Below are 27,766 nucleotides of genomic sequence, written 5' to 3' on the forward strand. Positions count from 1 at the left end.
CTTCTGGGAGATGGGAAGGAAGACTAGCTGTGTTCCACAGACAGGAGGGCTAAGGTGCTTTGCCCAGGGCCACAAAGCCAGTCTGGGACAGAGCCAGGAACAGAGTTCAGGCCACGAGACTGCCTTTCCTGGCTTGGCCAGTGCTGCCTTTTAAGAGCAGATGTTTAGCTCTTTCTCTTTCTTTTATTTACCCTCGCATGTGTGTATAGTGGGCCTTTGCCTCCATCACATTTGCTAACAAACCTGACAGGGATAGCTGCTGCCAGGATCAAATCTGGGGTGCCCGCAAGCCTCCAGCAGTGGCCAGTATCAACTGTGGGAGGCAGGCAGTAGCTGATTTCCCCCCAAGAACATTTCATCCAAAACACAAGGTCTCATCTTCCCCTCACAACTCTTTGCTGTAGCTCAACATCCCCCTCTGAGTTGCATGAATACTCCAGGACTCTTGGAGTTTCTGGACTCCACACTGCCCCATGGCAGGGGGGTCCACTGGCGCACTACCCGTGGCCCCTCTCACTGCTCCTTGTCCAACAGGAGGAGGAGGAGAGCTCCTTGGGCGCAACCAGCAGCCACAGCCCTCCCCTTCTCAGTAGTTCAAGTGCCATGATTTGTTGCCATAGAAACTATAGGGTTTCAAGTGAATTCACTGCCTCCATCTCCCTGCCCAGGTCCCCTGTCTGATACGAGGGGATGAGAAGTATGTTCTCCCTGCCTTCAGCCTGGATCCAAGTGACTTCAGCCCAGTTCTTATTTCCTTCCCTGCCCAGGGGGGCATTCCTGGCCATCACCCCTTCCCAGTGAGGTGCTGGGGTCCAATCTAGGCCACTCCCAAAACCCAGGAGGATTTTTCTCTCGAAGTCTGCTGCCTCCCAAGGAGCTGAGATGCTCCGCGCCCTGCTGATCTCTGCCTCCCTTGGTGCTAAGCTGGAGTCTTGCACCAGATTCCTTTGCTCAGAAGTTGCTGCGTGCCCGGGTGCCATGGCTGCCCTTGCAGATGATTAGCTAGGGACAATATGATCCTCTTAATCTAATTAGGATGGCAGCAAAAGGAAGTGGGAAGGAAGCGTTGGTGGCAAGATCATTTGGGCACACATGCCACATGCAATTAGACGCTGCTGACTGGAGCCCGGCCAACCAGGAGCTGGGACACCAATCTCTCCACGTGCATCCCAGTGTTCCCTGGAGAAGTTTGAGCAACACAGAGGAGGGCCCCTATCCTTGGGCAGCACCAGCTGGCTAAGCCTAGTAACACACACAGCCTCATCCCCACAGGATCTGCCTGTGTCATGGGGTGGAGTTGAGTGCTACTGACTTCTGAAAGATGACCCCACACTGCTCTGCACCCATATCACATCTTACTGTCCCAGCCAGCAAAGTCAGTGCACTAGATTAAATGCCTAGCTACAGCTCCCCTGCTATCCCAGGCCTGCACTGCCAGCCCACCCAACTCCTAGCTGTGACACCCGCCCTCCACACCTTTCTGCTCCAGGAACCTCCTTACACAGAGGCTGCTAGTGTGACATCTTCACTCCCTGAGGTGGACAAATGCAACCTTAGCACTCTAGCATGTGTTAGGTTGCACCCGGAGGCCTCAGTAAAGCCTCTGCCCCTCTGCACTCTCTCAGAAGTGCTGCTTCTCTGCCTCATGTCGTCCGGCAGCTCTGGCCTGCCTGTGCTGTCCCCCCAAAGCACCAGCAGGCTGATGGGGAAGAAGGGTGGAGTGTCCCAACCACCAGATGCTGTTGGAAGTTGTTGCTCTTAGGAGATGCACATTTATCATCCTGGACAGATAGAACCCATTGCCCAGACCATTGAGATCCCCCAGGGGCCCTTCCTGGAGCCAAAGGTCTTGCCAAAGCCCTCCGATCCCCCTCCTCAGCCTGACACCAGAGCTGCCAAAACATTTGCCAGCCTGCCATGGCAGAGCCCACAATTCAGCTGGCTGTAGCCGGGCTCAGTGTCCCTCTCAGAGCAGATGAAAGCTGGGATCAGGCCTTTACCTGGCCTCTTGGCCCATTTGCCTGTGAACTCCAGTTAGTTGAGTCAGGCCTCTTAACCACAATCCTGCCTGAATACCAAGGAGTCTGGGCTAGTTGCCCTTGTTCCCTTGCCCAGAGGCCAAGGCTTGGGCTCATGCCCACAAAAGTGCACAATGAAACACCAGCCAAAGAGGTTAGCAAGCCTCTTCCCTTCACCACCTGCCCCAGCATAGCACAAGAAGCACCCAGGTTTAGGGCATTTCCCACCACCTGTTTCTACCACCAAGAGGCTGGAGAATTGATCCCAATGGTGTTGCCATGGCAGCAGTGACAGGCAGCCCCCCCACCCCCGGAGGTGGCGGGGGGAGCAGTTCAGCTGGCTGATGGGGGCTGACAGGCAGCACTCAGAGAACAGCAGGCTCTCGGCATCCCCCCCAGCCTCTGCATCTCATCACTGCCAGGGCAGCACAGAAGCTGGCATCTCCTGAGCAGAGCTGTCAGCAGCACTCTCCTCACTTCTCTCTCTTCCCTTTGCATCCTTATAGTCTCCCTCCCCCCTGCCCCTCAGGCCACCTACCCCCTCTCTTCTCTCTCCGGAGACAGCAGCACGTCTCTTTGCTTGACAGCAGCCCTTCTTATTTCCTTGCCTCATATCCCATAGCTCGGAGGGGAAGCGCAGGGCCAGCCTCCTACTCCCTGCTTGTCCTGAGCTGTGAGCATGGCCCATCAGGGGCTGCAGGCTGTGCACAGGCCCTGGGGATGGGAGAAAAGCAACAGAAGCAGCAATGGAGCCAGGATTTCCTTGCTAGGGGTGAACAGGCCATTGGGTCAGGCAGCCTTCTGCTCATATGCATTTGTTCTCCTGCTTGCTTATCCTGCTTCAGCAGCCCCTCAGCATGGCTGCAGTGGGCAGCAGGCCTTGTTCCAGACTGGTTTACTCTGGCTATCCCTTTTGTTTCTTTCCCCTTCCTGGATCCCATGAGCCAAGGGGCTTCCTGCTGGCACCAGCTCCCTCCCAGCAAAGGGGAATTGAGTTCTGGCCTAGCAAAATGCAGGCAGGATTAACTGGGTAGGAGGGTGCAATGATCATTCAGGAGGTGTGGTTATTAGGATATTGATCAAGCCATTGAACTGTGTGCAGGCGGCTCAGCTGCATCCCCTCCTTGACACCAGCCACTTCCTTTGCTGCTGCAGGGTCAGGGGATCAACAGCCTCGCTGTCCTCTCTTTGCTGCTGCAGCCAGTGTGGGGCTGCCTAGGGCTCTTCCACCAGGCCTGTGTGCTATTTCCCAGGTAGCTCCCATCAATACAGGTGTCACAAAGATGCTTTGAGTTCCTCTGCTCAACCCCTTGTTCTGCAGAGGTCAATGGAAAGGCTCAGTGGAGTCAATGGATAGGTCCTCCATGCCAACGTAGGCAGGAGAAGCCCCAGCACTGAGGAGCTCTGCCTGCTGTGGGTGGCCAAGCTGTGAGTGCCAAGACCACCACCTTGTCTATCCAAGTCGGAGTGATACACTGAGTGGCAAAGCCTTCTAGGCAGTGCCTCTCCTGAGGAGTTGTTAGAGAGCATGGGAGGACAGCCCCTCATGCTGTCTGTCTGTGATGGGTTTTGTGCCGGGGTTCCCTCTTGGGGCCAGCATGTCAGTGGGTGCTCCATGGAGGGAGAGGCAGGGAGGCCACTGTTCGGGGAACAAAGCCTCTGTGTGCTAACAAGCTTTTCTGTCTCCCTCCTGCACAGCCTCATGTCCTCCCGACGCTACTATTTTGAACTGCTTCACAAGCAGGATGACCGGGGATCGGACCATGTGGAAGTGGGCGTGAGTAAAATTGCTTGGCTCCTCCTTGCCTGGTACGCACTGCTGCCGTGGCCAGGGCCAGGGCTCTTGCTGCTATGGGCACAGACACTTTGTGCTGGGACAAAGCTGGGAGTGTAGAGAGATTTCTCAAGGAGTCTGCAGGGTGTGCTACAGTCCTGGTCAAAGTACAAATGTAAACCTGTGTCCAAAGGGTGCAGATGTGATATTTTCACCAGCAAGACTGGCTGGGGAATGTTTGCACTTACAGATGAACTCCTCCCCTCTATCCCTGCCCTACACACACCTTCCCTACATACACACCCAACTGCATCCCACTGGAAACCTGAGCCCTGACACCCACTGGCCCTTTCCTGCTTTCCCTGCTCCCTCTTGTTCTTTGAGCTTGTAACTGTCCAGTTTAAGCTTCCTGGTCTCTCTCTTTCCAAGGGGACCTGTAGTTCCTGCTTCTTGAGTTGGCTCTTCCTCTCCTTAGAGATGTTCATAACTCCTTGTTGGCTTTCATCATCTTTGTGCAGCGTGTTGGGCAGGGCATCCTAGCAGGCAGTGCCACCATGTGCAGCTGCATCCTGGCATCTGACTGATGTCTCTCTCTGCACAGGGAGCTGTGAGGCCCTCACCTGTAAGGCAGTGTTCCCCTTTCTGGAAACCTGCAAAGCAAACAGGCCAGGTCTTCTTTGAGCCAGTTTTGCATCTGGGTGCCCGACCTGAAGTGTACTCAGCCTGGTTTTCAGATTCATTGAGCACCCATCTCTCCAACTGAAATGAGCAGGACCAGGAGGTTAGGTCAGCAGATGCTTGGAATATCTGGAAGGCTAAGCCCTCAACATCTCAAGCAGGGTACCCACAAATCAGAAACTGCTTTTTAAAGTGTTGGCCTCACAGTCCCTGCAGCTCTAGGCTTTGTGGTGGAGATGGAGCCAAACATGTCCTAGGGGTAACTCCTTCCCTGCTCAGTCTCTGCCCTAGGTTCCCAGCTCCCACCTCACCTGCAGTAGACACTGATTTCTGCAGAGAGGCACTCCTCAAGGCACCGTCTTGCTATTTCCTCAACTGCTTCTGGGTCTCCAGCAGCCACAAGACCTGGACTTGTAAGGTGAAAAGCAAGTCAGAGGGGGAGAGGGAAGGGGCCCTTTCAGGCATTCCTAAAAGAAGTAAAACAGAGAGGAACCATAATGTATCTTTGCTTTTGCAGTTTTCCAGGGTACCTCTGAGTACTTAAGAGCTTGTCTGTACAGTTGCTTCCATTTAAAGGGATATTTTAAAATTAGCATTAGGTAAACCTGAGAAGAGGGCAGGGTGGATCATTCTGCGTCAATACAAACCTGAGAGCCATCAGTACAGCTTACATCAATTAGAAACAGGTTTACATTAAACCAGAATAAGTCACTCTCAAACTAGGATAGAAGTAGGAATGTTCACTGGCTTAACTGCTTTGGCTTGGGGGAAAAATATTGATTTAAGTTAAATCAGTGCTATTTCTGTGCATAGAAAAAGGTGACAGAAGAAGCTGGGCAAAACAGAGATGTCTGAGGGCCTGCTGACTTCTCTGAGCTCTCTATCAGTCCCCAGCTGATAACTTCAATAAAATCTGTCTTGTGCAGAGGAGATATTCCCAGCTCCTGTCTGGAACATCTGTCTCTTGGCAATTCCAATCTCTCAGGCTCAGAATACCAGTATGGTTGGCTTTAAAAACAGCAGGCTAATCTGCCCTTTTGCAACAGCTCTGTGGGCGTCTGTCTCAAATCCACCACTCTGTTCCCAAAGCCTGAACAATTACATACGGAAATGAGCTCCATTTAGGTAGCACGCAATCCCATAAATGCCTTGTGCTCACTGGTACTGCCACAGCTCATCACCGTGGTTTCAGAATGGCGCTGAAATCTGTAATGAGGCTATCACAAGCACAGGGGGCATTCAAAAGGACCCTTGTTAACATGTTTTGGGATAGGGGGATGGGGACCAATCCTAGTTCAGCAGGAAAGGAGGGGCTGGAAAGCTAAGACATGATATTTTCTACCTATCTGGATCACCCTGAAGAGGGGTGGGGGGAAAAAGTCAAGAAGGAAAAAGGATCTGCTATGAGCTGTTGTATGGTTCTTGAGAGAGAATCTTCCCTTTAGCTAGGATTCATTTCAGTGCCTTCATTTCGAGTGAGGGACTTTGCTAGCTGGAAACATCTTAGATGCCTTCTCCTCGAGATAAAATGTTCCTTGTCTCCAAGGGACTCCATCTCATTTTGATTCCTCTCAGCACAGCCCTGCTCCTTTCATGGAAGCCTTGCCAGCACTGAGGGCTGCTTGAGGTGAAATGCTAGCCTTTTTTAAAGAGACTCCATTCATTCCCTTTCCTGAGCTGAAAGGAAAGGCAAGCCATTCACCACAAATGACGCCCCCTCCCTTCCTCTCTGTTTGCTGGCCTCCTTGTGAAGTCCCTGGCACAGGCAGGGAAAATAAGCTTGTTTTACACAAGGCGTTGCCTCCTCTGGAGGTGTGAGATGTAATAGCTAGGCAGACACCACACACACACGAACATATGCATGCACACATGCACCCATGGGGTGCTTCTCTCTCTTCAGCCATCACTCAACATGGCAACTCACAGGGAGAGATAGGCAGCACAGAACTCTGTGTGTGTGTGTGTGTGCATGTGCATGAATACATGCATGTGCGTGTGTGTGCACGTGTGTGCAACCCAGCACAGAACCAACTACAACTTTCGTGCATGTGTGACACCCAAAGAGGTGGACATAAGCTCACACACCACAGCATGCAGATTAAAAATGCCTTTGGCAGGAGTAATTCCCCAGCCTGGGCAGGTGGATTCATTGTCACAAAGGTATTTGGCTTGTTGGGTCCAGCATATCATGATCCCTAGCTATAAATCCCTGGCCCTGCATTTATGCCAGGGTAAATTTGGAGCCATTTCCATCAGCTTGTGTTGAAGGCTCCTAGCACAACAGTGTGTAGGGGCTTGTCCACAGAAGAGAGACTTGCGCCCAAGTGACCACATATGCAAGCTGCCTCAGGGCAAAGCTCTCTGGTAAATGTTGTACCAGTGTGTGCAGAGATGCCCTGATAAATTACTGGGCATTCGCCCCCTGGTGCAAGCCCCAGCATGTGGTAATGCATAGGGAACTACATCAATGCAAAAAACCCTCTAGGCTAGGCATGGCTTGAATGCTGGTCAGGAGTCACCATGGATTTGCACCAGAAAATCTAGAGAATGACAGCCCTCCACAATTTGGAGCACCTACGTCTCACCAGCACCTCCCCTACCTCACTTCCCTCATAGCCAGGCCTGGGGAAGGTCTGGTGTCTAGGGGCGTGTGTAGATGAAACGGGCATTAATGTTGAGTGCCTGAAAATTTTAACCCGGCTTTTTTTTGTGCAGTGCGTTTGTGTTTGAAGCGTGTTTGTTGTGGTATGGCGCATTTGTTTCCTGTGTCATTCCCCACAGATTTCAGTAGGGGGAGGACTGGGCACAGCTGCTTCCTGCTGCCTGGCACTGGGAAGCTTCCCAAGGGTGAGCAGGTGTGTGGAGGCCCTGCAGCTGCCTGGCAGTCATCAGCTTCTGGAGCTGTAGGCTTCCTGCTGGCACACCAGATCTCCCTTGGGATTTCTGCCGGGCAAGGAGGGCAGAGCAGCACTCCATCTTCCCTGGCCACAGCTCTCATTCTCTTCTTTCTCCCTCTCTTCCAGTGGCGAGTTTTCCTCCCTAGCTTGAAATTTGAGGTCATCGACTCCCCTTACATCTCGCTCTACACAGGTAAGGCTCCCCGCATTGGGCTGCTGCCCTCCCTGCTTGTTCCACTTGTCCCTCTGTGAGCATATCCCTCTTAGAGAGGCATTTAGGTGCCAGGGTTGTGTCCATAACCCATGCACAAAGCTGCGTGCCATGGGGATGGCGGACCATATGTGTGCCTTATGTGATGATACACAAAAGCATGTGCATTTGTGTGGACACCAATGTGTAGAGGTGGCCATGAAATTAGGCAAGCATGCATGCAACTGCAACAGATGTGGCAGTGCAAATGCAGAACATGCTGTAACAGGACAGAGATCCTTTAAGGATCTAAAAGATCCTGCTTGCTGATGAGGTGCAAATGAAAGGGATCAGGCTGCTGGATGGATCTGCAGCTGGGAACATTGAAAGGGCTATCTGAAAAAGGGCAGGGTAGCAGAAGGGTCCTGTGGAAGATAGGCACTGTTTTGTTTTACAACCTAGAATAAGGCATGGGGTTTTTTTTAGCCTGAAGGGGAAAAGGCTAGATTTTTCCAGAGGGCTTTGAATAAAGGACCCATTTTTGGAAGTTATAAAGTGTGGCTGTGGCAACCAGCAAAGCCCAGAAGCAAAGGAAATGCTCACAGAAGCATATAGGCATAGCTACTCCTAGATCTTCCTTGACCAATGCTTGTCCAACCTCTTCTTGAACACGTTCAGTGATGTAGAGTCCTAAACTTCCCCAGGCAGTATGTTTCACTGCCTCACTGTTCTAATAGTGAAGAATTTTTTCCTGATATCCAATCTAAACCTGCTTTGCTGCAACATCAAGTCATTGCTCCATGTCCTGCTCTCTACAACGAGAAACTGTGTTATCCCCTCTTCTTTATGGAAGCTCTTCAGATATTTGAAGACTACTATCACGTCCCTCCTAAGTGCCTTTTTAACAAGCTGAACATGCCTAGCTCCTTCTACCCTTCCTCATATGAGTTGTCTTCCAAGTCTTTTATCATTTTTTGTCATCCACCTCTGGATTCTGTCTTCTCCAAGTTTTTTTTTAAATGTGAAGCTCAAAATGGGACACAGTACTCTAGAGAGGCCTAACCAGTGCTAGTAAAGAGGCACTATCATTTTCTGTGTCTTGCACCTAATGCTTGTATTGATGCATCCTAAAACCACATCACACTGCAGGCTCATTTTGAGTCTGTGACCACCAAGACTCCTAGATCTCCCTGTAGTACTGCCATCCAGCCACATGTCACCCATTTTGTATTTTTTTTTTTGATTCTTCTAGCACTTTGCATTTGTTGGCACTGAACTTCATCCTGTTAGCTCTAGCCCAGCTTTCCAATCTGTGAAGATCCTTCTGAATTGCATTTCTGTCCCCCAGCATATTCACAATCCTTCCATTTCGTGTTGTCTGCAGATTTACTCGAGAAGCTTTCTATGCCAGCATCCAAATCCGTAATAAAGACATTGAACAACACTGGGCCCAGAACAGACCCCTGTGGGACTCCACTCAAAACCTCCTGCCATTCTGACATGAACCATTTATAATTACCCTTTGCTCATGGCTGTTGAGTTAGTTTTCTGTCCATCTTACAGTAGTTTTGTCTAGCCCACATTTCCCTGATTTGTTTATAAGAAGGTCATGTCAGACCTTGTCAAAAGCCTTGGTGAAGTCCAGATACACTATATCCACATCATTCCCTTCATTCATCCAAGCATTTACTTTGCTGAAAAAGGAGATGCCTGCAGTGCTCTGCTCTCACCCACCCTCTACAGGGGAGGGAGGGAGAGCCACATAGACAGTCTGCGGGTTGGGTGACAGCCTGCCGGACTATTCAGCAACTGAGTCCCACTCCCAGGTTTTGCAGTCAGGGACCTGCTGCCACTGATGCTTGCCTCTTAAGCCCCAGTCCCCTTTACCTCTCTGCTCTGTTGACAGGGGTGGAAAGGATTGGCTAGAAAGCGGGGGAAGCCAAACAGACATCTACATCACCACCCTTCCCTACTTCCAAAGACATCTTCCACCCCCTATAGCATCCCCAGCTAGAAATTTTGAAACGTTCCAGACAGATGCTGTATGTGTGTCCCCTGGCTGAAAGGATTCCTTTTTGAAACGTTTCCAAACCCACTCCAGTTGTTTCAGTTACTTCTGTCCATGCACAGAGATGCTCCCCTCTCTGGGGAAAGGTGCCTTCTCCAGGGCCCATGCCGTCCCATCTCATAACTTCCTAACAAGACAAAGGGAAGCTGAGAATAGCAGCCAGGCAAACCTCTCAGCTCATAGCCCTGACCCTGAGTGACGATGGCCTGTCTTGTAAGCGGGGATGGATGGTGCAGTGTTTAATTAAATCTATAGATCTTCCGCCTTCTACCCTAGACGGCCTGGCAGCAGGAGCCTTGTGATGAATAGATCCTACCCCTGCACTCGATACACACAGGGCTGGGAAAGAAGCATGCCCTGGAAGGCGACAGAGATGGGCCCTATAGTTCCTCACACATGAAGGAGCTATGATCATTAGGTGAAAGATGGATCAGGCACAGCAGGGTGGGTACTGGTCCTGGAAAGTTGAATGGTGCACACATGTATATTCCCTCAGATGCTACCTGTCAGTGTGGGGGTCTTGTTTGGCCCCTAACACCTCTGCTTCCTCCCTGTGATGGGTGGCTGCAGACAGACAAGTACTGTCACCCTTCTCTCAGCTGGCTGCTCTGGAGGGAGTCCAGGAAGAGGGGAATGTGGTGTGAGATGGAGGAACCAGCTCTCATAGGGAGAAGCCGGATGTTCCTCATTTGTTATGGAGAGCAAGGCCATCTGTATCCTTCCCCTGTTGTTCAGCAAGGAGGGGTTGCTCAGCCTGTCTTCAGCAATTGATCAAACCCTTTGCTTTTGGAGACACCCCTGCCTCCCTCCATGCCCCTCAGGAAGCCTGTGGGTACCTAGCATGACAGGAGTCCTACTCTCCTGCCCTGTCCACTGAATCAGTGGCTACTGCTACTCTGTTGCAGGTACAGCTTGACCGTAGCCACTGTGAGGTGAGCCAGCCATTGGCTAACATTGTCACGTAATGAGGGCTTGGATGGTGAGGGCTTTGGAGGAGGCTCAAGCAGGTGACTCTGCCCTTCTGAAAAGGAAGAGGATTCTCCTGTCTGGTCCTGCCCAGCTGACAATGACATGCTAGTCGCAGTGTTCTGGAGCCTTCAGGAATAGCTGGCCAGAGGCCTCTTTGGTTGTGTTTAGGTGCTTTCTGTTCCTCTGGGAGTGAAATATTATGAAGCGATTGTCATGGATTTGCAGAAAATGCCATTTCTCTGGCCTTTCTATAAGCAACCATAGATTGTAGCCCTATAGTGGCTAGACCCCAGGTCTCTGCCTCCCCAAGACAGGGTCACTGGCTACAGCATTGTCACTGTTGTTCCCTGTGACTTGCCCAGCCAGTCCAAAAAGTACATCAACTCTTGCAAGATACTTTGCCTGTGAGGGATCAGTGTAGCCTGCCATGACATGAGGCACAGTAACATAAGCCTAGCTTCCATGTATTGGCCAATTGCAATGGAGCCAAGACTAAGATGACAAAGCAGCGGTTCCCAGACTGTGGATTGTGATCCCAAATGGGGTCACAACATCACCAGATGGGATCGTGCCACCGGGAGAGCTCTGAAGACCGTGAGCTCCACTGCAGTTCTGTATTTCATGCTGAAATCAATCTGGTTCTCTGTGTTCTCTTTTGCTTGGCTGCCAGCCACTAAAAGCTGATGTCCACTCACTGGTCTCCCTTGTTTCCTGGTACCTGTGGAAAATTCAGCTTCTTTACACCCATGGGTAGCAATACAAAGGCCACAGGGAGTCAGAGTCACACACCTGTTCATAAAGATGCTGCAGAAATATCCAGCCTTCCCTCATTGCCCTACACCTACAGGCAGGTCGGGATCTTTTTGGATCTCAGTAGATCTTGTGAGCGCTGAGTCCTGGATTAATCATTTCCACACCTGGGCCCTTCACAACATGACATGTCCTGTGAGGACAGGCCTTCTCAGGCTGTGTTCTCATATTGCTGGATGGACAATGGCAATGGTTCCTAGCAGGAGGAGAGAAGGAGCTCTGGACATGGGGGTGTCTGAGGCAGACCCCTTGTTCAAGGTGAACACTGTTGATCCCAGAAGGCTGACAACTGAAGAGGGCTGAGCTGCACTGGAGTGAGTAGGGGAGGGTGTGGGTCAGAGTGGACATGGCCAGTGGGGATGTGTAATGCAGATTGTTTCCAGGGAGTACAACCTAGCTGTGACAGATACAACCCCTTACCCATGACACAAAGGGAATCCCTTTGCTCCTGCTTTGAATGAATGATGGAAATTTTAATCAGATCACCTTCCTGGTCAGATGATCCCTCCAACCCACCAAGTATCCCCACATGCATCAGCTGGGTGCCTGGACTCCCAGCTACTCATAGTCCATTTTGTACCCTGCCATCTATGCACGGGGTTCAAGATCTGCACTGCCAGTTGGCAAACTGGGCTCATGGCCTGCTTGCTTCCTCATAGCTCTCTGGACTCTGAGATGCTGCGGACTTGCACCTGCCAGTCAATTAAGTAGATGCAATTATATAGGTATAAGCAGTAAAAAGGTGACCTTCCTGCAGGTGCTTCTCCTGTGTCCTGGTTTCTCTGTGTTATTATGCTGAGGTCATCTAGCACTAGGTTGAGTGCCGATGAATATCACTGTCAGGATTTTAAGTGAATCCACCACAAGATTGCAAAAGAAAACAAGGGAAGGGAGTGATGTTCTGGTGGTATTAACCTCCCATATACGCCTGCCTCCCTTCAGATGGGGAAGTTGCGTGAAAGATCGCTTAAAGCTTAATTCCACTGTGTGACCCTGGGAATTAGAGTCTGTGAGTGCTTCCACGAAGCGGAACAGCCCCTTCCCTTTGACTGTGCCCCTGAGCGCTGTAATCACAGCGAGAGCCACCAGCTCTGAAAACGGTCGTTCCGTTTCTTTATGATTGTCATTATTAGATTTGGTTTGGTATTCAAATCCCAAGGCTGAGGCATACAGCACAGAGCGTGTTATTAGGTTCCAGGGAACAAACGTGGGAAGGCGTCATAGCAGTCGCTCACCTTAAAAGGCTGGTGTGTTTTCAGGCTGGCATTGAGAGTACAGCTTGCTAGTCAGGTCACCAAAGCAGGGTATAGCTGCCAATGATTCCAACAAGATGTAGGGACCTGGCCCTCCGTGGGCAAGTGGAAGCTGTGTGAACATTTGGGGGACACTGAATACACAGAAGGCATGCAACAAATCTAAGGGTCAGGCATACAGATATGATGCTGAGTTAAATGGGATGGGCTGAGGCTTTGCTGTGCGTCAGCTGCTCAATAGTAATTGTAGGGTATGTCCATCCCTGTCCTGTGGCAAGTGGAAGCAGTGTCCTGAGCAAAACATACCTAAGTTATCATAGTTTAGGTTCCACTTACTGCAGGTAAGTGTGGACTCAGTTACTATGGAAACAGTTACTGCCAAACAGCTGAGGCATGGTAAGCTCCCTGCTAGCTTGATATAATCTGTTCATCTATCCACAGTGTTAGATCAGGGGTGGCTACCCTGTGGCATATGCATTACAAGTGGCATTGGCAGTGTCTGTGTGTGCTATGCAGTGGATTGGAGCAGGAGCAGAGAATATAGCAGCAGAAAGCAAAGCAGTTGATCAGGCAGGGAATATAGAGCAGGGAACAGAAAGCAGAGCAACAGATCGGGCAGGGGAAGGCAATTGCAGTGGCCCTTAGGGAGTTCACATGGCTTATCTGTGACACACCTGCCAAAAAGGTTGATCCCGGCTGTGCTAAACAGCTGTACCTCCACCCTCTCATTAGGACCTTATGTTTGAAAACACCATTTCCTGTGACTTGTCCAGGAAGTCCCAATGTCTATGAAATGTCCAAATGTTAGCCCAAATGTCTGTGAAGTCTATGAAATCTTTCCAGCATTGCGTGCAACTTGGATGAGTGCTGTGGTGATCAGTAAAGTTCTTGTCCTAGAACTGATGTTTATCTTGCTGGGATCTTATGATCCCTGCTGACTTCCTGCCCCTGGGGCAGGGGGCTGGACTCGGGGGGTCCCTTCCACCCAAATGTCTATGAAATCTATGAAGTCCGTGGTAGAGGCTGGATTTGAATACAGATCTCCTGTACTTTGACCTTTGCCTCTCTTTCCCATTCTCCATTGTGAGTGGATGTCCACCTTGGGGCACTGGCAAGACATGGACATGCAGGCAGGCAGTATATGAGGGCACTGCCCAAAGTCATGGTGGAGAAGGTGTTTTCGGATGCATGTACCATTTGACTATGTTCCAGGCATCCCCCATTCCATACCCTCTACCAAGCTGCATAAGTGGGGATATCACACCCTGCTCCATAGCGGGAAGCAGAGGCCGGGGGAGGATACAGCGTCTCTGGTTTCCCAACCCTCTGTGGGCAGCCATCTCAATAAGCCAGCACAACTCTGTGCAAACAGTCAGGCTTGTCTGATAAACATGACATTAGGAGGAGGCAGCACTTAATTGATGTGGCGTATCATTCCTCGCAGGCACAAGTGATGTTCCTTGCAGCCTGGTGAGCAGGGAGCATATTCTTTCCAGAGCAGAACATTTTCTTCCCGGGGGGAGGGAGATGAATTCTTGCCAGTTATCCTACACATTTGCTCGGCCAATCGTTGATGGGTGTGACCCTGCACCGAAACACTGAATGGGAGCCAAGGGTGGGAGCTGAGTCACAGCATCATCAATGGTGTCCAGAGTTGGGCTTGTTAACTATTGGGCCTCTGGCTGTCTGCCCTTCTGTGCCAGCCATGCATTGGATGTGATGTGTCCCTGCCATTTGACCTGCTGTCTTGGCACTATTTATATCTTCTGCCAGTTGCCTTGCAGGTTAACCTGTGAGGGGAGAGACTTAACAGAGCCAGTGGTACCAGGAGGGGAGTGGAGATCCCCCTCTCCTTGCTAACCAGCTCCACAGTCTAGGCAGAGACACAGTCTGTGGGCAGGGTGTGACTTGGGGTTGTGGGCTGGGGCATATCCCTCTCAGGATCCTGGAGCTGAGGTGGCCCCTCAGGAGCACCCAGGGGCTGGAGTTCCCAAGGGAGTTGCTCTCAAGAACGTGGCTAGTTGCATCAGGAACCCCTGCAGCCTGGCTCACCAAGAGGTAAGCAGAGACCCCTGATCACTGGCCTGTGTGCACTCGTTGTGTTTTGCCTCCTTCAGATGAATCCACATTGAAGATGAACCAGGTGGACCACATCCCGCAGTCCCATGCCAGCCATACTGGGAGCTACCTCTGGGAGACACAGAGGGATGAGCATGGGGCCGATATGCTCAGATCCGACCCCAGAGACACCTTCTTCCTCAGTAAGTGAGGCTAGTGCTTTTGGCTCCTTAGGTGGCTGGGAGGGTTATATGAGGAAATCAAGGCTGAGGCAGGTAGGGAATTGACCCCTCTACGATTGGAGACCTGCTGTTAGTCATGTGAGAAGTGGAGGGAGGCACAGGGTACAAGACTGGATAGGAAAAGCTGCCCAATGGCTCCCTTCCCTCTCCCAGACCTCTCTCCCAGTGAGGAGCAACCTAGAAGGTAATCTGTGATGGACAGGTCTACAGGGGACCAACATGGAGTGGCTGGGCCGGAGTGGGGAGTTATAGGGAACAGGTTGGGATGAATATGGGTGGAAGGAGCTATGGAGAACTGTCTGGGAAGGGGTTGATCTGTAAGGGGCAGTATGGGAATGGGGAGTCCTATGTATGGAGCTGGCCAACGGTCAGTATGACATGGATGGGCATTTGGATAGATTGGGTTGGACTGGGCTATAGGGTACAGTCCATAATGGGCAGTTGTTGGGGATAGGTTGGGCTACAAGGGACAGTCTTTTTTGGGTCAGCCTATAGGCAGTAACCTACAATGGATTAGCAAGGGATGGACAGTCTCCCAGGTTGGCTAGCTGGGCTAGAGGGAACTGCCCAGGTTTTCTCTGATGGAGTGGCTGAGGGTCCCTGGTTACTGGCAGTGTAGCCTGAGCTGCGGTTTCCTTCTGTTGCACTGCCTGACTGCCTGCCCCCAGCTCCCCAGATTGAGGCGTCTCGTGTGGAGAATGTGCTGGTGCCCTGCGCTTACAGCCCCACCTATGTGGTGAAGGATTTCCCTATTGCCCGCTACCAGGGCCTGCAGTTTGTAAGTGTCTCCCTGGCATGGGCAATTAAGGGGGGATGGAGAGGGTGCATGGCAGCAGAGAGGTTAGAGGTCTCTGACTGGCCCAGGAGATGGTACTGTCCTTTGCTGTCCCTTTATAAAGACTTCTTTCTTCCTGGGCCACAAAAGCTGTCAGTTTCTCACCCTGTCCCAGAGGCAGAGGCATCAGGATCCAACACGCCCCGCCAGCTCACACTGATGAATTCCAGGCACCTTCCAATTGTCTGGGCCTCCTAGTACCTTGCATCTCCACAGGGCAGCCACCCTTCCCACACTGAGTCCTCCATCCCTATCCAGTTTCTCATACAAGCTCTGTGGTGTCTCATGCATAGGCACCACCCCACCTCCGGGCCCCTTAGCAAGGTAAAGGGCTTTCTGCTCAACTCTTTATTGGAGTTAAAATCTAAGGGGAAATGTTTCTGGAGAGCAAGAGCCAAGCTGTGGGGTGGAGGGTGCAACGTGGCTTTGGGAAGCTATAATGCCAGCAGTGAGTCTGTCCTCTCAATCTGGTCCCCTCTGGTGCCAGGCCTTCATCAGAGCACCTCTGAAAAGGACCAAGTCTCAGGGTGATGAGGAACAGGCTTCACACCCACCTAAGAAGATTGTGCCAATGGGTGCCTCAGAGTCCTAACCAAGAGCACCCTCTGCTGGCACTTTGGTCCATCCTCCTTCCTCCTCCACATGTACCCCCACTGCCCTGGCTGAGACCGGCCCCCCTCCCTGCTCCACCCACCCTGTGCCCACTCTCAGTGATGTCCCTGACTCCCCAGGTCTACCTCTCATTTGTGTATCCCAATGACTTCACCCGTCTCACCCATATGGAGACAGAGAACAAGTGCTTCTACAGAGAGTCCCCTCTGTACCTGGAGAAGTAAGTGTGGGGCATGGGAGCGGGCAGTGGGGATGGCAGGGTCCCTGGGTTGCAGTTGTGGTTAAATGGAGGCTGTCCTTCAGGACACGTGGTCAGCACAGCCCCTAGGCATGCAACTGCTGTAAACAGACTCCTGAATCAAAACCCAAACAGGGGCTGTCAGGGCAAGGCAAGCAGCTGCCATGCCCAGATGTTGCTGCTGTGGAGAGGGGGTGCATCCAGGGCTGGATGGACCTGGGCTCAACTGACCCTGCCAGCAGGGTGCATAGTCCTTGTGGTACCAAGCCATTTCCTGGTGACTGAGACCTGACCAAACCCTTTTAACATGGCCCCCAGCACATATGCAGATAGGGCCAGCGCTGACCTGGGTTAAACCCACTCCTGCCCAACCATCTCTCCCCACCCACTGGCTCAGGCCATCCCAGACTCTACACTTAATGGGAGCTGGCAGACCACAGAGACTCAGGCTTCTCTCCCCTTCCTTCCCCAGCAGCTCTACATTTGTCCTCTTTTCAGGAGGGAGGGGAGAATCTCTCTTCTGCTGCATATATGCAGGTAAAGACCTGGAGGGAACTGCTAGGGTTTCCCAAGCACAGAAGTCCCACATAGCACTTGGCTTGCAGCAGCAGGTAGTAGCCTAGCTTGAGACTTGTCTTTCTTGAAGACTCAGTCTGGAGATTTCAGGTCTGTTGAGACCCTACAGCTTGGAAGAGACTCCCAGTTTATTGTCATGCAACATAAATGCAGCTTTTGCGTGTGTGTTTGTATATGTGTGTATGCATGCACTCAGCTACATGCTCTTCCATCTCCTGCTTTTCCTTCCCTTCCCTCCCTCCCAGGTTTGGCTTTTACAAGTATATGAAAATGGATGAAGAAGAGGAAGACCCTCGCCAGAGAGCATTTCTCTTCCTGAACTCCGACAGTAAGTAGCCCCAGGGTACCCAGCATCAGCAGATCACTCCAGATTGGCAGGCTCCAACCCTCCCTCTGCTGCCTGGCACAGGGCCGGTGTTATGACGTCTTAGTCTGGTGTGCCATCTGCTCACAGAGATTGTGTTTTACGGCCTAGCATATCCAGGCTTTGTTCATTGTCACTGTTTGGTGAGATGGGCCTGGCTGAAGGGTAGGGTGTCAAGAATCCCTGAGCTGGGCAGAGAAGTGGAAATTGTGGCCCATAGAGGGAAAGAGTTATGGGGGAGATCTCACTCAGGCAAGGTTGTGTAGAGGGGGACATCTCCTTCTTCCTTCCTAGACAGGCCAAACCTTTGATCATCATTACCAGTGGTCTCAGCCACTGAATCCAGCACTTTAGTGCCATGACACTTATCTTTGGGTCCTACCAGTGGAGTAGGCCCATGCATCCCCTCCTTCCCATGAAGTAGTGCCGCCAGTTCCCTCACCCCAGTTGTACTGCCCCATCCGTGTCCTTGGCACCGACTTTACCAGAGTGCTCTGTAGAAATATTGCAGTAAGGCTAATGGAAGTGATTAACAAGGCCAGGAATGGGTCAGTCAGCCTGTGCCTGTGAGCACCGTTTCATTGCTGGCACCAATGGCCTCTCAAGCTGTCTCAAAGGCCCCAGGCAGATCAGTAGTAGATCTCTGCCTCCTCACAGAGGATGTTCTGGGCCTGACAGGAATGTGTGGCTCCCTGCCCATGACTGCAGGTCTTTCTCGCATTCCCAGGAGCCCTCCTCTCCCTCCCCTCTCCCACACAGGCAGCCTCCGCCACTGGAAGGCAGAACACCATGTCAGGCCAAAGCCGATTTTCTGCTGAGAGCAATATTTTAATTGCCTTCAAAGAGGATCAATACTTTCTCTCCCTTCCAAATCCTTTCCCAAGTGCAGGGCTGTTAATTAGTGTTGATCAGACCAACCCCATCCCTTTGACACACTGCCGTGGTTCCTGTGACTGAGTTTGCAGTCAAATCCCCTGGATGTGAGCAAAGGGAAAAGTCTCCTCTGCCTCCTTCCCCTCAAGGCCGCTAAGCTGGTTGTACCATGGGCAAAGCTTGACAGGGAAGCTTGGGACACACAGAGAGGGGAGCTCCCTCAAGAGGACATGCAGAGAAAGTGTTTGCGGCCTGTGTTAGGTGGAGTCATTGGGCAGTGAGATATGACCCTGCCAACCAGTCACAGTTTGCCTCATGGTGAGACAGCTCTGTTGGCTTTGGTTTCCCTGTGTCTAAAAGGGAGATGGGGTGTACATCACCAGGAAGGGAGGGCAGGGTTCAATAGTTCCTGTCTATGGAGCACTTTAGCCTAGACCAGAGGTCTGCAACCCCCGGCTTGCCTGCCAGAGCATGGCACCCAAGGCCATTTTGCTTGGCATGCCATAGCTGGCCCCAGCTCTGAGCAGCTGCTGTCAGCCATGGAGCCCAGGCTGCTCGTAGCAGGCAGCTGGGAGGCTGCGAGTAGCCCAGGCTTCATGGCAGGCAGCAGCTGTCCAGAGCCTGAGCTGGCTGTGGCAGGTAGCCGGAAGACTGCAAACAGCTGCACCAGGCTCTGGAGCCCCATCCGGGCTTGGTGGTGGCAGTGGCTGCACATGCACCTGGGGGCAGCTCAACCCCAGCCTCTCCCCCACCATCCACCCTGAGGCACATGTGCAACCATCACCACAGAGCCAATGCCAGGACTCTAGACCCCAGTACAGCTGTTTGAAGCTTCCCAGCTGCCTGCTACAGCTGCCTTGGGTTTGGGGCAGCTGCAGCAGGAAGGCTGCAAACAGCTGCGCTGGGGTCCAGAGCTCTGGCACTGGCTCTGTGGTCGTGGCAGGTGCACGTATGACTCAGGGAGCATGGCAGGAAAGGGGCCAAGGCAGCACAATCCTGGCCTGTCCCCCACCATTGCCCTGAGGCACACATGCACCCACTGCCTGCAACAAGGATCAGGCCCCTCATGGCCCCTGCTGTCTGCCTCTGGCATGCCAAGTTGAGGCATGGGTTGAGGTTGGGGTGTTTTTGGCTGTCTGGCCAAAATCATTGCTGACCCTGTGCTACACGTAGCGTCAGAACAACTGGGACTGCTGTGGGACAAGATCTGTCACATTAGTGGAGATGTAAACAGCACCTCATCCATAGGGTGCTGATGCTGGGGTGGCCTCTCGGGGCCACCATCATATGCACAATAAATGCTCATGACACTGGGTCATCAGAGCTGGATGAGGGCTGAAACAGATGGTGTGGGAACCTGAGTAGATCTTTCACCAGTGCTGGGTTTGAGCCATCCTTCTCTCAAAATCTCTTCTTTGAACACACACAGCTGCCCTGAGCATCCAGTGGTTTTTCTCCTCCTCTCCATGTCAATTTTAATGGTTGCTGCCTCTCTGGGTGTTTTATGCATTCCCTTGTCTCTCTACGTTTGTAAAAAAAACATCCTGGATGGCTGTAGCCCTGCTTATGAAGATGGTGCCAGGAGCTTTCCTTTCCTTCCTCAGGAGGCAGAAAGGTGCATGAGATGTTCTGGGAGCTACTTGGATGGAAGGCACCATGAGAAGGAAACATGGCTGCCATTGTTATGTATTAGTAGCCCACTTAAATCTACCTCCCTGGGTCAGTTGAGTGAAGAGGAGGGTAGAGCCTGTGCACCCCAGAGGCCTGCCAGTCAGCTCACAGCCTAGAAGGAGACAAATGAGTGCACACCAGCCTCTGTCATTCTGAGCTGTTGTGTGTGTGACAGGAGTCCTTCCATTCTGCTCCTGAGTTCAAGAAGTGCTAAGTGCTGCTGCCTCTGCCCCACACAGCTGGTCTAACCAGGCCAGACCCAACAGCTAGCAGTGAAAGTGAAAGTCCCTTTCCTGCCCCATGGCAGCACTTCCATGCCCAAGACACCTTTCATGAATTGAACTCAATGGTAGTCCAACAGACCTCCTCGCAGCAAACCTGCTGTTGGGCCACCCTACCCGGGCAGTGACTATGAGAACCTGCTGTCATGAGTGGGTTCATTAGACAGACTGAGGAACCTGAATCTCTTCAGCCTCCACAAGAGGAGGCTGAGAGGTGATCTTGTGACTGCCTACAAACACATCGGGGGTGGGGGATACTCTATTTACCAGGGTGCCCCTCAGGGTTACTAGAAATAACAGCCACAAACTGAAGGAGAGTAGATTTAGATCGGACATCAGGAAGAAATTCTTTATGGTGAGGGTTGCCAAAATATGGAATGGGCTTCCAAGGGAGGTGGTGCTTTCCCCTACCTTGGAGTTGTTCAAGAAGAGATTAGACAAGTACCTAGCTGGGGTTACTTAACCCCAGTGCTCTTTCCTGCCTAGAGCAGGGAGTCACACTTGATGATCTACAAGGTCCCTTCCAACCCTAGAAATCCATGAAATCTATGAAACATCAGAGTCTCGGGTACTGTGGTGTTTCCAGACTCCCCTTGTAGTTCATTAGCCTACAGGATATTTATTTGTTTTCCAGATTTCCTGGAAGAAGAGGAGGAAGGAGCAGACAGCCCCGAGCCCACAGACCCACCTCCTGATGCCAAGAAGAGGAGCCCAGCAGTGCCAAACTCACGCCTGAGCACTGGGTTCAAAAGGAAAGAGATACCTCTGACTGCAAGGGATTATGGGGATGACGTGGACTACTACACCTTCCGCCACAAGCCAGGGAGGGTTAATGATGAAGGAGCACCACCAGGGCAGCCAATAGCCTGGGATGCACATGATGGAACCAGCCCCAGCTCCCTAGCCATGGCCGGGGGTTTCCATGACAATGAGAACACTGCCCTTGTGCAAGAGCAGACTGTGGTCCATGGCCGATCTCTCAGCTGGATGCCCAAGGAGCCAGATGAGGGAGATGAGGATGGGCTGGGGCTGCTGTCACCATCAAAGCGAGGCAGCTCCCTGAACTTTCAGCCCCACCTCTCCGTCCCCATCTTCAGCAGCAAGGCCAAGGCACCCAAGGAGGAGAAGAAGCCCAAGGAGGAGAAGCAGCCCAAGAAGGAGCCCAAGAAGCCCCAGGAGAAAGTGTACGTGACCCGGCTGCAGCCCAAGAAGCGCAAGGCCCCAGTTCAGGAAGCCACTTTCCCCGGGGTCTTCCTGTACCCCAAACCACTAAGGAAGGTTCAGCTCCACTCTAAGACCTCACAGCGGCATCCTGCTCCCTCCAGCAAGCTACACACCATCCCCAGCCACAGGTCACCATGGCTTATGGACCACCTCTCCAGGGAGATAGAGCTTTCCAAGAGGAAGAGTCCTAAAGCCAGAGGCAGGAAGTGGGAGCAGCTGTACAAGCGAGAGGAGCCAGGGGCCAGGGACAAGCAGCGAGTGCGACCCAGCATCCTAACACCCAAGGCAGAGGGACTGTTCAGTAAGGAGGCCCTTGAGGTCACCACTGCTTCCCCAGCCAGGGCCGCAGGGGTAGCTGCCATGGATTACAACTCCTCAGAGGTGGCCCTGTCAGAGGGGACCAGGGTGACATCCTTCCTGCGGATGTCAGAGATGACGGAGTCACAGCAGGAGGATGGGGAGCACCTGGGTAAGGGCCCAGAGGAGGGGGAGGAAGAGGAGTTGTCAGACTACAGCTACGAGAATGCAGTGCTGCAGCAGAGCTGGCTGGAGGATGCTATCAACTGGCAGAGGACGTTCAGCGTCAGCTCGGTGGATTTTGAGCTCCTGCGCTCTGACTGGAATGACCTGCGCTGCAATGTGTCAGGCAACTTGCAGCTGAGTGAGAGTGAGGTGGTGGATGTGGTGGCCCAGTACATGGAGAAGCTCAACGAGAAGAACGGGGGGTAGGGAGAGGGGCTAGGGGAGGGAGTGGGGCTTGTCCTCTTTGTGCTCAGACAGCTCAGGCTGGGCATACTAAGTATAGGGCATCTACCAGGAGCAGGACAGGGTGAGTCTTCACTCAGGCCTGGCCTGGGAGAGGTCTTCCAGTCCTGAAGCAAAGAGGTGAGTGCGGTCTCCATATTCACCCAGGCCTGGGCTACCCATGCCCTGCTCCCTCAACAGCTCCCCAGCCCTGCATTCCCTGGGGTGAGTGGAGAGCTCTGCCTCTTGCCCAGCCTGCCCTGCCCTGCAAGGGCTATGGTCTGGTGGGGAGGGAGGGGAGTACAGATGCTGTGAGACCACGGAGAAACCATTCTTGGATGTGCCTGTGGAGACCCACCCCCTGTGAGTAAGAGTCCTTGTGCCTGTAACACCCTTGCCCCTTGTGCTGTGCCCTTAACCTGCTGCAAAGTATGGCCCCATGGGGCCTGGCTTAGCTGGGAGGGAGGGTGGTGAGCTCACCCTTGTGAGCCCCCGATGTTGGAGGGGCCCCAGATGAAGCCCCCAGGAGGGTGGATACCTCAAGTTCTGCTGGCCTGTGGGCAAGCTTTGGGGACTGGGTTCCTCAATTGAGGGGACAAAGGTGGTGGTCTCACCCTGAAAGTTAACTGCCCGGGCATTGCCCTGCCCTCCCCTCAGCATCTACACCCTTCTACGGATTGTCAATGTGGAGAAGCGGCGGGACACGGCCCGGGGGAACCGCTACCTGATGGAGCTGGAGCTGATGGAGAGGGGCCAGAGAACTGTGCGGCTCTCAGAGTACGTCTATGTCCTGCTGCACCAGGGCAAGCAAGATGACAGCACCGAGGCCAACCCTGATGGCCCAGCCCTCATGGCCACTGAGTCCCAGCCTCAGCCCAGCACCTGGAACCTGCTGTATGGGAAGCCCATCCTGTGCCGGCCCCTGCGCCTCAGCTGGAGGCAGGACGTCATGGTGCACTTTGTGGTTCCTGGTGAGTGGCTCAGGGGGTCTTCAGGGCAGTCAAGCAAGGCCCAGAGAGCATAATTTATATTGGGCCTCTGCTCCCCAGAGCACCTGCATGCTCTGAGACTGTGGGAGAGAGGAAGTGGCACAACCTGCCTCTTCTCAGTGAGCACAAGACCCCTCCTAAGCCCAGGAATGAGAGCCTGGGGCCACCTTGAGCCTTAGACAAGCCTGGGCCCCCAAGTGCTTTTGCCCAGCACTGACTGTGCACAGCACAGCAGCTTTGTCATCTCATGGGTGTCACCGGGCACAGTTGAAGCAGATGAGGTTTTCCAGGGTGGGATTTCACCCTGCTGTGATGGCCTGACCGCTCACATTCTGTCAGGGGGCTCCTGTGGCATCTCTTCCCCCATGCTGTGCAACAGTCTTGGGTAACCAGGGACCCAAAATCTGAGTAAGCCTTAATCTCTTTGTGGCTGTGGCAGCAGCAGAGCCTGCCTCCCTATTCCTTGGGCAGCTATGATCACAGCAGGGATGAGGTTTCCAGTGGAAGAAGAGATGTTGCAGGTCCAGCCGCTCTGGGCAGACATTCAGAGCTCCAGATGTGCCAAGATTGTCCTATAAATCTCAGGTCTCACATGGTGGGATAGGGTCTAGCTCTTGGCCCCAGCAGGGTAGCATGTGAGACACTGACCCTCAGTGGTGCCTGTGCTTGTGCCTGGCAGTGAAGAACCAGGCCCGCTGGGTTCAGCAGTTCATCTCAGACATGGCCAGCCTGTACTGGGACACCAAGGATGCCAACTTCAACATCATCCTGGTGGACTTTGACAGCGACGACATGGATGTGGAGAAGGCACTGCAGGAAGCCCGGCTGCCTCGGTAACCTGGCAGGGAATGACACAGGCCCCAGAGCCCATCCTTGCTGATGTCCCACTTCCCACCCTGGCACCACACCCCAGCACCTTCTCCCTGTCTGAACACCCAAGCCCTCAGCTATCTGAGGTGAGCCAGCAGGGGAGGTAGGGAGGGGGGTCCCCTAGGGCCCCATCTCTCCCCGCTAGGACAGCAAGACCCCTGCAGTTTGTGTGGAGGGAAACTTAACTGCTGCTCAGGTTTCTTTAGCTTGCTCCCACTCTTACTTCAAGCACTGACCCTCCACAAGCTTCTGTAACATTACCTCCCCTGCTATACCATCCCCCACACTCCTCCCCAGATCACTGGAGATCTCTCATGAGACCGACTCAACCCTGTGAACACTACTGGGCTCTGTTCCCCTCAGTTAACTACACTGGCTCCCTGCTCTGCTGGATTTCTATCCCCTTGATCCCCAGGGTGAGCAGCGCCATCCCTTTGACACGCTGCATTAGCCATGCACTTTATTCCCAGGTATCAATACTTGAAGCGCACAGGGAACTTTGAGCGCTCAGCAGGACTGCAGGCTGGGGTGGATACCATTGAGGTGAGTGACTGGGGGGTTTGGGAGGGAATGATGGCTCTATCTGTCCAGAGCAGCTTGTCTTTGCTTGTCATGGGGTCTGCTGCATGCTAAAGGTCTGCAAAACATGATGTATGAGGAAAGGCTGAAAGAGCTACAGTTACTTTAGTCTGGGGAAGAGAAAACTGAGGGAGGGTTGGATAACAGTTTTCAGGGTGTTTATAGAGGTAATGGAGATGGGCTTTCCCCTGTGGCCATAGGTGATAGGATTAGGAGCAATGGCCTCAAGCTGCAGCAGGGGAGATTAGGGGAAACTTCTGACCATGAGGGTGGTCAAGCATTGGATTAGGCTGCCTACAGACATAGTGGACTCTCCATCCTTGAAAGTTTTCAAGAACAGGTTGGACAAACACTTGGCTGGAATGTTTTAGTTAGGGATGACTCTACCTTGAGCAGGAGGTTGGACTAGATGGCTTTGTGAGGTCCCTTCTATCCCTACTTTCCTATGATCCTAATGACCTGTCTGTCCATATGTCTGCCTCCCTCAGGATGGGCGCAGCATTGTGTTCCTCTGTGACCTGCACATCCACTTCCCCCTTAACATCCTGGACAGCATCCGGAAACACTGCGTGGAGGGCAAGATGGCCTATGCACCCATTGTCATGAGGCTGAGCTGCGGCAGCTCTCCACAGGAGCCCAATGGTAATGTATTGCCAACCCCACCCTATGGCATGGTCCTCAATGGGGAGGGCCAGCTCTGGGCTCTCAAATTCAGCCCCCTGGGAAGGGAGGAGCTAATCCAACTGAGGCAGCTAATGGCATAGCTCCTAGCTAGTAGCTAATGGCAGAGCCCAGAAGTTGGGCTCCTGGCCCAGCCAGAACCTGCTGTACTGCTGAGATCAATGACACAGGTCCTCCTCCACCCCACTACCCACATAGTGTTCTGGCTCCAGCCTGAGTCGTCCAAGGAGCTGGGCTGTACTTGCTCTCAGAAATACAGTCTGGAGTCAGCTCCTGCTCTAGGTCGCATGCCTCCTCACTGAGTGCATGGGCTAGGGGCAGAAAGAAGAATACTTCATGCATCTCCAGGCCCCTTTGTGGGGAGGATCACAGTATTGCAAACTCCATAAAAGCTTCACACAGATCTAGACAGGTTACAGAGGCGGGTGGACGAGAATAGAATAGAATAGAATAGAATACAATGCAGACAAGTGCAAGGTGCTGCATCTAGGGAGAAGGAACCAAGAACACACACCTCTAGGCTGGGGAACACCCTTCTTGTAAACGCGGTGGCAGAAAGGGATCTTGGAGTCATTGTTGACTCCAGGATGAACATGAGCTGCCAGTGCGAGGAAGCAGTCAAGGCTAACCGCACCGTGTTGTGCATCTGCAGATGCATCACAAGAAGGTCCAGGGAGGTGATCCTTCCCCTCTATGCAGCATTGGTCAGGCCTCAGTTGAAGTACTGCGTCCAGTTCTGGGCACCCCATTTCAAGAGGGATGTGACTAGCATTGAGAGGGTCCAGAGGAGGGCCACTTGCATGGTCAAGGGGCAGCAGGTCAGGCCCTACGAAGAGAGGCTAAAGGGCCTGAACCTATTCAGCCTCCACAAGAGAAGGCTGAGAGGGGATCTGGTGGCCGTTTACAAACTCACCAGTGGGAACTGGGGGAGGCTCTGTGCCCCCAGCCACCACCCAGGTTACTAGGAATAATGGCCACAAATTGTTAGAGTTGAGGTTCAGGCTGGACATCAGAAGACATTACTTTATGGTTAGGGCTGCCAGGCTCTGGAATGGTGGTCCAAGGGAAGTGGTGCTCTGTCCTACCTTGGGGGTCTTCAAGAAGAGGCTGGACAGATATTTGGCTGGGGTGATATGATCCTGGCACCCCTTCCTGCCTGGGGCAGGGGGTTGGACCTGTTGATCTGTTTAGGTCCCTTTCAACCCTAACCACTATGATACAGTATGATAGTGTGATACAACCCCCAGAGACCGGCTCTGTCCATCCCCTCCCTACAGGCTTGAAAAGGGTGAACAGTTCGCTCACAGTGAGACAGTGTAGAACCCAGGAGTCCTCAGTCCTGCTCTTACTTCTGATTGTCTCTGCCTTCTGACCAGTTCTGCTGTCACTAGAACACTCGGACAAGTCTCCACCTTGGAGACTAATGGTTCAGAAAGGCATGAGCTGTCATTGACAGCAGTCTACTCTGTCAGGTGCCATAGGACTGAACTGTAATGCTGTCTGACAAACCTGGCAGAGGGAGGTTGCTTGTTCAGTTAGACCTAAATGCCTGAGAGGGTAGCAGTAGTGAAGTGAGTGACACAAAGAGAGTAGACAGCATGTCAGTGAGATGACGGTGAGTGCGCTGGCAACATCTGCAAGCTCAGGTTTACAAGGCTCCCTGAGGCAAGTGCTGTCTTTTCATCTGCATCTGTACAACATGCAGCACCTCAGGGCCCCAGCCCTAGAGCTTCTGGGCAGTCCTGGAATATCAGTAGTCCAGAATAACAACTCCTTGGTTCATAATGCTCCAAACATCCAGGAATTCCTCCCTCCCTCCCCCACCCCTGAAGGTTTTCAATTGCTTTGCTTCTAGTCAGCTGTGAGCAAACTACCGGGGAGCATGTGAGGGCAGAGATTCATTTTTGCAGAGGTGGGGAGAAGTCTTGAAGCTGCCCCATGCTGCATACATATGGCCCCTGTATGAGATCTGCCTTGTTGGAGAGCAGCCTGCTTTGTGGGGGAGGGGAAGGGATGGCTTCTGCGAAATGATTGCCTGAAGCAATCCTTCTTCCTGCCCTGGGGGCACACGGTTAATCCCTTCCAGCAAGGGGAACTGGTTTGCTCTGAGGATGAGGTGGGGGGCTTGTTTTAGAGGCCAAGAGACAAAGCTCTTTTGGGACTGCTTGGTGCCATCAATTTCCAGGAGAGGGCAGTGTGGCCTTGAAGGAGGGGAGGCAGCGGAGCAGGGGACCAGGACCAGCTGGGTTCTGATGCTGTGACATCCAGCCCT

At 52.7% G+C, this 27,766-nt stretch overlaps 1 protein-coding gene across 2 annotated transcripts in view; it reads left to right on the top strand.

Moving 5' to 3' along the window:
- B4GALNT4 (beta-1,4-N-acetyl-galactosaminyltransferase 4) overlaps positions 1–27,766 on the top strand; it is a 113,015-nt gene that overhangs the window by 82,323 nt on the left and 2,926 nt on the right. For both annotated transcript variants that reach the window (XM_019547239.1, XM_019547240.1), the window contains 11 exons: positions 3,717–3,795; positions 7,494–7,560; positions 14,775–14,918; positions 15,626–15,735; positions 16,524–16,624; positions 17,464–17,546; positions 21,042–22,356; positions 23,033–23,346; positions 24,044–24,197; positions 24,705–24,777; positions 25,302–25,455. In XM_019547239.1, coding sequence (XP_019402784.1) covers positions 3,717–3,795; positions 7,494–7,560; positions 14,775–14,918; positions 15,626–15,735; positions 16,524–16,624; positions 17,464–17,546; positions 21,042–22,356; positions 23,033–23,346; positions 24,044–24,197; positions 24,705–24,777; positions 25,302–25,455 — 2,594 coding nt within the window. The remainder of the gene's footprint in view (positions 1–3,716; positions 3,796–7,493; positions 7,561–14,774; positions 14,919–15,625; positions 15,736–16,523; positions 16,625–17,463; positions 17,547–21,041; positions 22,357–23,032; positions 23,347–24,043; positions 24,198–24,704; positions 24,778–25,301; positions 25,456–27,766) is intronic.

This window comes from Crocodylus porosus, unplaced genomic scaffold (assembly GCF_001723895.1).
Source record: "Crocodylus porosus isolate Cpor-Errol unplaced genomic scaffold, CroPor_comp1, whole genome shotgun sequence".
NCBI lineage: Eukaryota > Metazoa > Chordata > Crocodylia > Crocodylidae > Crocodylus > Crocodylus porosus.